General features: G+C 37.1%; 1 protein-coding gene across 2 annotated transcripts; it reads right to left on the bottom strand.

Annotated features, from left to right (window-relative positions):
* Positions 1 to 7523: 7523 nt before the first annotated feature.
* On the bottom strand, positions 7524 to 9708 carry LOC132666374 (olfactory receptor 2W1-like). Of its 2 annotated transcripts, XM_060614487.1 has the most exons (2): positions 8795 to 9708; positions 7524 to 7539 (listed from the first exon to the last, which is right to left on the bottom strand). In XM_060614487.1, exons 1-2 carry the CDS (start codon positions 9706 to 9708, stop codon positions 7524 to 7526), a joined length of 930 nt encoding a protein of 309 aa, XP_060470470.1. The 2 variants fall into 2 exon arrangements, with proteins under 2 accessions (XP_060470470.1, XP_060470469.1); XM_060614486.3 differs by lacking the exon at positions 7524 to 7539 and having other exon boundaries at positions 8764 to 9708.
* Between the last annotated feature and the right edge of the window lie 290 nt (positions 9709 to 9998).

Genomic DNA, 9998 nt, shown 5'->3' with positions numbered 1-9998 from the left:
AGGCAAAGACCCCACTAAAATGGAAGATTACAGGCCAGTATCCTGGATGAACATGAATGCAAAAGTTATCAACAAAATACTAGCAAATAGAATCCAACAGTACATTAAAAGAACTATTCACCATGATCAAGTGGGAGTTATTCCTCTGCTGCAAAGTTTTTCAATATTGGCAAATCAATGTGATTGTTTTGATCAATAAAAGAAAGGATAAGAGCCATAGGATGCTGTTAATAGATGCAGAAAAAAAGTTGACAAAGTACAACATCCATTCATCATAAAAACACTCAATAAAGTAGGGATAGAAGGAACATACCTCCACATACATCACAAAGGCCCTATACAAAATATTCAAAGCTAATGTTATCCTCAGGGGAGAAAAATTGAGACCTGTACCTCTACATTCAGGAACAAGAAGGGATGTCCACTCTCACCAGTGTTACTTAACATAGTACTAGAAATCCTAGCCTCTGCAATCAGACAACAAGAAAAAACACAAAAAGAGCATGCAAATCAGCAAGGAAGAAGTCAAGCTTTCATTATTCAAGGATGACATGATTCTCCATGTAGGAAACCTGAAAGACTCCACCAAAAAGTTACTAGACTGATAAACAAATTCAGTGAAGTCACAAGATACAAAACCAGTGAACAGAAAAATTCTGCATTTTTATATGCAAATAATGAACTGGCAGAAATGAAATCAAGAAATGCAGCCCATTTACCATTGCACCAAAAACCATAAGACAACTACGAATAAACCTAACCAAAGGGGGAAAATGGATGTACTCTGAAAACTATAGAATACTCACGAGAGAAATGGAAGATGACATGGAGAAATGGAAAAACATCCCATGCTCATGGATTGGAAAGGAAAATATTGTTAAAATGTCCATACTAAGGCAACTAACCCGTATGAAAATACAACGGACAGTTTTTGCAGAGCTAGTAGCAACAATCCTAAAATTTGTATGGAACCACAAAAGACCCCAAATAGCCAAAGCAATCTAGAGAAGCAAAGCAAAGCTGGAGGCATTACAATTCTAGACTTTCGGTTGTGTTACAAAACCGTAATCATTAAGATAGTATGGCAGTGGCACAAAAACAGACACTTAGATCAATGGAACAGAATAGAGAACCAGAAATGGACCCATAACCATATGGCCAACTAATCTTCAACAAAGCAGGAAAGAATATCCAGTGGAAAAAAGACAGTCTCTTCAACAAATGGTGTTGGGAAAACTGGAGACCGACATGCAAAAGAATGAACCTGGACCACTTTCTTACACCATACACAAAAGTGAATTCAAAATGGATGAAAGACCTAAATGTGAGAGAGGAAACCATCAAAATCCTAGAGGACAACTAAGACAGTAACCTCTTTGACATTGGCCATAGCAAGGTCTTACTAGAAAATTCTTGTGAGGCATGGGAAACAAAAGGAAACATGAACTGTTGGGACTTCACCAAGATAAATAGCTTCCACACAGAAAAGGAAACAACCAACAAAACTAAAAGGCAGCCTATAGAATAGGAGAAGATATTTGCAAATGACATATCTGATAAAGGGATAGTATCCAAAAATATAAACAACATATAACACTCAACACTAATAAAACAAAAAATCCAGTTAAAAATGGGCAGAAGACAAGAATAGACTTTTTTTCCAAGGAAGACATCCAGATAGCCAAGAGACACATGAAAGGATCTTAACATCACTCATCATTAGGAAAATGCAAATCAAAACCATAGTAGTACCTCATCACTTGTCAGACACCTATCAGAATGACTAAAATTAACAACTCAGAAAACAACAGATGTTGGCAAGGATGCAGAGAAAGGGGAACCGTCTTAAACTGTTGGTGGAAAGGAAAAGTGGTTCAGTGACTCTAGAAAACTGTATGGAGGTTTGTCAGAAAATGAAAAATAGAAAAACCCTACCACTCAGTAATTGCACTGTTAGGTACTTCCCCAAAGTTTATGAAAATGCTGATTTGAATTGCATCCCGATATTTATAGCAGCATTATATGAAATAGCCAGATTATGGAAAGAGCCCAAATGTCTATTGACTGATGAATCGATAAAGAAAATATGACAATATAGATATATATAATGGAATATTACTCAACGTTCAAACAGAATGAAATAGTTTCCATTTGCAACAATGTGGATGGAGCTAGGATGTATTATGCTAGGTGAAATAAGTCAGAGAAAGACAAATACTGTATGATTTTTGTTTATATGTGGTATTTAAGAAACAAAACTGGTGAACATAAGGGAATGGCGGGGGAAGAGGAGTGAGAAAAACAAACCACAGAAGACTCTTAATGATAGAGAACAAACTGAAGGTTGATGGAGGGATGTGGGTCGGAAATGGGCTAGGTGGGTGTTGGGCATTAAGGAGGACACTTGGCATGAACACTGGATATTGTATGTAAGTGATGAATCACTGAATTCTACTCCTGACGCTAATATTGAACTGTATGTTGACTAACATTAGAAAAAAAAAACAGGCCAGGCAAGTTGTCTTATAGAATCTCCTAATTCTGAATAATTCCTTTTAGACTAAAACTGATATGAAATACAAGCCTTCTCATGGTTAGTGCTTTTCCTGCTGCTGCTGCTGCTGCTGCTGCTGCTGCTGCTGCTGCTGTTGCTAGAGGGCCACTAAGGATTCAGCTGCGAGGCCTTTCTTGCTGTTTAACAAACACATCAAACATTTCCCTTGCAACTTCCTGGGAATACTCTTACTCATAAGTGTCTTGATACTGACCCCCCTGCTTTATTCAGGTCTCTGCTCAGAGAACTCTCCTGGACCGCCTTTTGTAAAACAGCACTCTCCACCACTCTTCCCTAAAGCTGCTGTTTCTTTTTCTCCTTTCTCTCTCTCTCTTTCTCTTTCTTTCTTTCTTTCTTTCTTTCTTTCTTTCTTTCTTTCTTTCAGATTCAGCTTTATTGAAGTACAATTGAGACATAAAATTGTAAGATATTTAATGTGTCCATCATGGAGATTTGATATATATATACACTTTGAAAAGATACTCTCCCGCATCTAGTTGATTTAACACATCCATGGGCTCATGTACTCCTTAAATGTTTATTTATTTTTAAGAGAGTACAAGAAGGGGAGGGACAGAAAATAAGGAGACAGTGGATCTAAAGCAGGCTCTGTGCTGACAGCAGTGAGCCTGATGTTGGGCTCAAACTCATGAACTGCAAGGTCATGGCCTGAGCTGATATTGGACACTCAACCGACTGAGCCACCCAGGTGGCTCATCACCTCATGTATTTATTTTTTGACTTAGTAAGAACATTTCAGTTCTACTCTCCCAGCAGATTTCAATTATGAATTATAGTGTTATCATCTGTAGACACCATATTTTACATGAGATCCTATGCCTTATTCACCTTAAGCTGAAGTTTGTACCTGTTTATCAACTTCTCCATATTTCTCCCACCCTCAGCCCCTATCAACCAGTTTTTTTCTCTCTGTTTCAATGAGTTTTACTCTTTTTTACAGATTCTACATATAAGTGACATCATGCAGTATGTGTGTTTCTGTGACTTACCTAGCTTAGCATAATGCCCTCAAAGTCTATTCATGTTTTCACTGTGGTGGGGTATATATCTATATAAATATATCAATGTGTGTGTGTATATGTATATGTATATATATACCTCTGTATATATATGTATATATATATGTATATATATAATCACAAATCCTAAATTACCCATTAATATGAATTTATTTCTGAGATGCCCCTTTGTTCTGTTGATATATGTGTCTATTCTTGTATTAACACCACATGGCTTTGATTACTATGGCTTTTAATATAATTTGGAATTAAGGTGTGTAATGCCTTCAATGTTGTTGTTCTTTCAAGATTCCTTTAGCATTTCCAGGCTTTTTTTTGGTTCCATACAAATGTTAGAATTATTTGTTGTATTTCTAGGAGAAATGCTATTGGAATTATGAATGGGACTGTATTGAATTTGTAGCTGGATTTTGGTAGTATATACATTTAAAACTATTTTTCCAATCCATAAGTATGGACTGTATTTCCATTTATTTGTGTCTTCAGTTTTTTGCATCAATCTTATACTTTTGAGCGTACAGGTCTTTCACATCCTTGGTGAAATTTATTCTTTTTGACGTGATTGTAAATGAGATAGTTTTTCTTAATTTCCCTTCTAGTAGTTCACAATTATTCTATAAAAAATGAAGTATTTTTGTTTATTGATTTTGTACCCTGCAACTTTAAAGAACTGTTCACTAGCTCACTTTTATGGTGGAATCTTTAGGATTTTCTATATATGATATCATGTCATCAGCATATACAGACAGTTTTATTTCTTCCTTCCTTATTTGCTTGCCTGTATTTCTTTTTCTTGCCTAGGTGCTCTGGCTCTGACTTCTAATACTGTGTTGAACAGAGGTGGTGAGGGTGGACATCCACCATTGAATATGGTGTTAGCTGTGGGCTTGTCACATAGGCCTTGAGCATTTTGTGGTGTAGGCCAATTCAAAGACTGAAGGCAGGGCTCACAGGGACCCATTTCTCATGCAAAAGAGAGCAGGGGAGTGTGCCTCCTTAGAAGGCCCAGCGAGGCTGGGGCAGAAGTCTGGAATACTGGTCCTCCTTATGATAGGGATGGTCAGCGTTTATGCCTGAAGGACCATCAGCCCCCAGTAGTGCCTTGGCACCTGTGGCATCATCCCCCAAAAGGTAGCATGGGACCTGTGGCTTGAAGCAGAAATGGCAGTAGTGCAGTTAATATAGAGTATTTACTGGTTGGCAAGCACACTGATAGGCAAGTACTCTGAAGATTAGAAAATTTGAGATTATACCTGGGGAAGGGGAGCCCAAAATGGAAACACTGGACGTCCTGCTAAAGCTGCAATTGGCGACTGATGAATACATTGGAAAGTAGTGATAACGAAGAAAAGCAATAGGCCATATATTTGTACTCAGAGTTCATGGAACATTTCTTCCCAGTAAGATACAATGATACAATGGACAGAAAGTTTTCTTTTGATATTTTAGTTGGCAAACAAGGGGGTAAAACATGACCCATAGTTTTCACACGGCTGCTATAAATGTGCGCTTAACATCATAGAGGAAATAGGTGAAAGTTAAGTTACTCTCTGGGAGTATTTCCTTTCATGTTATCACTGCAACCTGAAGCAGAGTCTAGTTTCTCTTGAATCCTCAGCTCCAAAGAAAATGTACGGATTTATGAAGGAGTGATAGTAACGAGTGTCCTCCTTAAGAAGTGGCTGCTGTTTCTGAAAAATGACGAGTAGCTAATAATATTCTGAAAAGTATCCCTAAAAAGCAAAAAGGAGTTGTTTTCTTTTGACACAGATCTGCCGTTGTTTAACAGAACTGAAAGCAAAGAGTAGAAGCAGCTTCATATAATTAGGACACGTTTGCTGCCAATAGAATTACGAACACTGTTAGTTTTACAACCTTCTTAGACTTAGACTGGTGGGGTTGAGATTTTCAACCTATGTCTATCATTTCTAGCAGTCCCGTTAGTTTCTAAAAACAATATTTATGAGGCAGTAGATAACTAATACAAAAAGAGTAAGATGACTGTTTCCCCAAACTTGTGGTAATACATGGTGTTGTCAAATTTTTCTGTAGTTCCAGGGAATCCCCAGCATTTGAACCTGATTAACGGAGGCTATCCTTGGATCCAAGGTGTCAGCCACTAACCTAGAAGACCATTCATACCTTCCTGAGGTGCTAGAGCCTGGGTATGCTGCCTTTTCAGTCGATTTGGGCCAGGGGAGATCTCAGTCATCTTTGCAGTCAGGGACAAGCACGTGCTATGACACTGAGACATTGGTTTTCAATCTTTTTGCCATTGTCAGAAACTCCCTCCCAGTGACGTTTTACATCACAGTTACACTCTGTGTCTATTCATGTACTGTGGCTTTTTGGAGGGCTACCCATCAGTGTATTTGCTAAGAGATTTGCCACTTCTCTAGGAGCCAAGGTTTTCTCCTTTGGAAGTGATATATATGACATGAATGCATACTCTGGGGAAGGAAATCAGGTACTCAGTGTGACAAACTTTAGTATGGATTGGAAGAAATTAAAAGGAAATCACTTATAAAGGTAGAATTCACTGTTTCTAGGTTGAGATATTGGGAACCTTTTTTATTTCTCTTCTTTTTGTTGTTGTTGTTTAATTTCCAGATACACACTTATATGGAATCTATAATATTATGCACATGAAAAAAAATGTATTCTATCTTTCCCTTTTCTTACTTTGCAAATGTCCTAAACATTAAAAGCCTGAAGATGTTGCTCTAGTATTTATTACCCAATGAATCTTTGACATATTCTGTAGAATAATAACATTTTCATGTATATTTATTAAAAATGGTTCATTCACTTAATAGTACTATAGATATTTACAGAGTATGTATTTCATGTTAGAAGCCAATTTAGACACAGCATAATCTCACATGAATAAGAGGTTCTGTTATTGAAAGCTTCACCAATGTCTTTTCCTCAAACGTTTATACAAGTAAATATATAAAAAGAGATAATGCCAATATAGTGACAGGAGCAGGTTTTGGAGGGAATTCAAAGGACAAATTTCTGAGGTTTGTAATGACATTTCTCATGAGATAAGATATAAACTGAGTGTAGAAGTTGAGTATGAGTTTTTTAAGTGACAGACTACTTGTTTATCAAGTTCGAGATCAGCTTTTTTCAAAAAGAAAAGTTGATATTCATTTTCAGTGGCCAGTCACCATCTTACATGTTCTCCTCTCAATCTCCTTACAATTCCACGAAGTTTGTATTTTCTCTGTGCCTTCATATGTTTGGGTATCATCATCCTCTTTCAGATCTTATTTTTATCAAGGCTTACACACCTGGAAATTTTAAAGTTACCTCAAAAAAAGAATGACAACTTCAGGTTTTGCACTATGGAACCCTGGAAACCAGAAAGTTTAAATATGATGGAAAAAAGATGATGAAGACTTACAACCCCATATTCACACCCAAATATTCTGGGTAGATGGCAGCTTACTCAGCCTTGAAATCACAGAGCACGAGCACCATAAATGTGAGGACTCTCACATGCAGAGGATTTCCAATCTCTGAAATGTTCACCTTGTAGAGAAGGGAAGTGTTTTTTCTCCTAATAGAGATACTCAGAATTTGAATGTATTTCCCAGTAAAACAAAGTAAAAAATAATAGAGAAAAAACAAGACATTGGTAAATTTTTGTTGTGTCAAATAAGAGCATTAAGCTCCTTTGCCAAAATTACCATCAACTGTCACCATAATTCAGTACAAGGAGAGCAATTATAAAACAAAAGAACAAAAGATCGTATTAAATGAAGAATAACCTTTTATATTGATTTCATTTAATGAAACTTCTCATTTCCTTCATTACTCTTATCTAAGAGCCTTGAGAAACTATTACCCATTTATTTTCCCATGTCTATAGGAAGGAAATCAATTAAAATCTATAAAACTATGTACATTTTCTGTTTGGAGACTCAACGTCTCCCTATTCTCTGTAACAGTAGTTCTCAAACTTTAGCCTGATCACCTGTAGTGTTGATTAAAAACATCAGCTGCTGGGTCCATCTGTATTGTCGGTTGAATAAGTGTGGGGTGGGTCCAAGGTTGTTCAGTTTTGGTAAGTTGCCAAGTGATGCTGTTGGTGCTGGTTCAAGGACTGCATGACTTTACAGGAAAAAGCCTAAACTCCTCTTTAGGCCATGGATGGGAAAAGTTAAGCCTTCTAAAAAGGAGACTCCAAAATAGAGTGGCTTAATTAATATTAAATAATAATGAAGATTTTTCTGCTCTAAGAGTCTAGAGGCATTTCTCTGCTGGTGGGTGGTTGTGGTTACACCTTATTGTTCCATTCCCTCTTAGGGATATTGGAAAAACTACAAACTCTCCACATTCACATCCTAGACAGCAGGAACAGGAGGGAGAAGGCTGACAATAAATGGCTTCATATTTGAGAAGATAACCCAGGAATTGCACACATTGTTTTCCTGGCATTATGTTGGTAGAAGCCAGTCTTGAAATGTGATATGCAGGATGGGCCCAGTTTAATGGGCCCTGGGCCCAGTTAAAACTTGAGGGAGGAGGTGGATGGGTATCGGTGGGCAGTTGATCTGTACCACAAAAGCCCCAATGACAACAACAGGTGAATAAAATGTAGTGTCATTGCATATAAAAATCTGGAAGAAAAGTCTGGAAGAAAAAAAAATCAGTGTCCAGTGTAACCCTATATTAAAGGGTTATTATTATAAGGTTAATATAACCCTATATTAAAGGGTTATATTAAAATTTCCGTGTGAAATATTTTCTTAATACCTTGTACATATATTTCTGTACTTAACCACTTTTCACAATTCTAGGTTTACTTGTCTGTAGTTCCTGATTAGTCTTGAAGGCTTTTAAGTATATGAATTCAAGTTTCCTTATGTGTCTGCATCTCTATCTCCTTATAATTTCTGATTTAATTATATATAATATAATTATATAATTATATAATTATATAATTATATAATTATATAATTATATATATAATAAAATATAATATATATATAATAAATATATATTAAATTATATATAATTTAATATAGACTGATATAAATCAGTCTATAGCACAATTCTTGATACAAGGTAAACATCCCATAAATGCTGTTTGTGAAAGTGAATCATTCATCTTCTGTTGGTAAAGGTCAATGTTATTTCCTTACCTCTCTTCCATCTAACTCATGACTTTGCTGACCATTTTCTCACATACAGTATTCTTTTTACTGCACTCTTCACATCCTTGTTTCTCAAAGTGTAGATCAGAGGGTTAAGGGTGGGTGTGACGATTGTGTAAAAGAGAGTAAGGAACTTCCCCTCATCTTCAGATGTGCTATTCTGTGGCTTCATGTACATATAAATGATTGTTCCATAAAACAGAGTTACTACTGTGAGGTGGGAACCACATGTATTAAGGACCTTACGCCACCTTGCTGTTGACTTGATCTTCATGACAGCTTGAGTGATAATTGCATATGAGATGAGAATTAGTGATAAAGGTGCTAGAAGAAATATCACTCCAAGAGCATAGACAATGACCTCAATTACTTTTGAGTAGACACAAGCCATCTTGAGCAAGGCTGGCATCTCACAGATAAAATTATTCACCTCCCGGTGCCCACATCTTGGCAACTTCAAAGTCAAGGAGCAAACGATTAAGGCACTGCCAAGACCACCTAACCAGGCGACAAGCACCATCTTTTGGCAAAGTTGAGGGTGCATTATTACTGTGTAGTGAAGAGGTTGACAGACAGCAGCGTAGCGATCATAGGCCATCACAGCCAAGAGAAGACATTCTGTGGCTCCCAAGTCAAGGGCAAAGAAGAATTGGAGCACACACCCTCCGTAGGTAATAGACTTTGTTGGACCCCATAGATTTACCAGCATCTGTGGGATAATGCTAGTTGCATAACAGAGGTCCAGAAAAGACAAATTGGATAGGAAGAAATACATAGGAGTACAGAGCTGGCTGTCTAGGTTAGATACAAGGATGATGGTTGTGTTTCCTACCAGAGTCACAATATAGAAGATGAAGACAACCCCAGAGATGATGTGTTCTAATTGGGGCCGATCAGAAAACCCCAGCAGGATGAAGTCTGTCATGGAACTTCCATTGTTTTTGTTCATGACTCCTCATAAAGGTCTAGGAGATAATACCATGGTAATAAAAAATAGCATCAGCTTTAGGTAGAAACAAAAATCTCTGGAGTTTACATGAGTGTCCAAATTCACTTGTTTTGTGCTCTCTCCCACTCAGAACACCCCTTTTAACACTCTTTGCCAATACTCAAAGATGCTCTGTGTGTACTCATAAATCAGCGTGGTTCTAAAAATAATATGGTAAGGGATCCTGGGTGGCTCACTTGATTAAGCATCTGACTTTGGCTCAGTTCATGATCTCACAGCTTATGTGTCTC

The sequence above is a fragment of the Panthera onca genome, chromosome B2 (assembly GCF_046562875.1).
Source record: "Panthera onca isolate mPanOnc1 chromosome B2, mPanOnc1 haplotype 2, whole genome shotgun sequence".
In the NCBI taxonomy this organism is placed as follows: domain Eukaryota; kingdom Metazoa; phylum Chordata; class Mammalia; order Carnivora; family Felidae; genus Panthera; species Panthera onca.
This window is presented reverse-complemented; position numbering and strand designations above follow the sequence as displayed.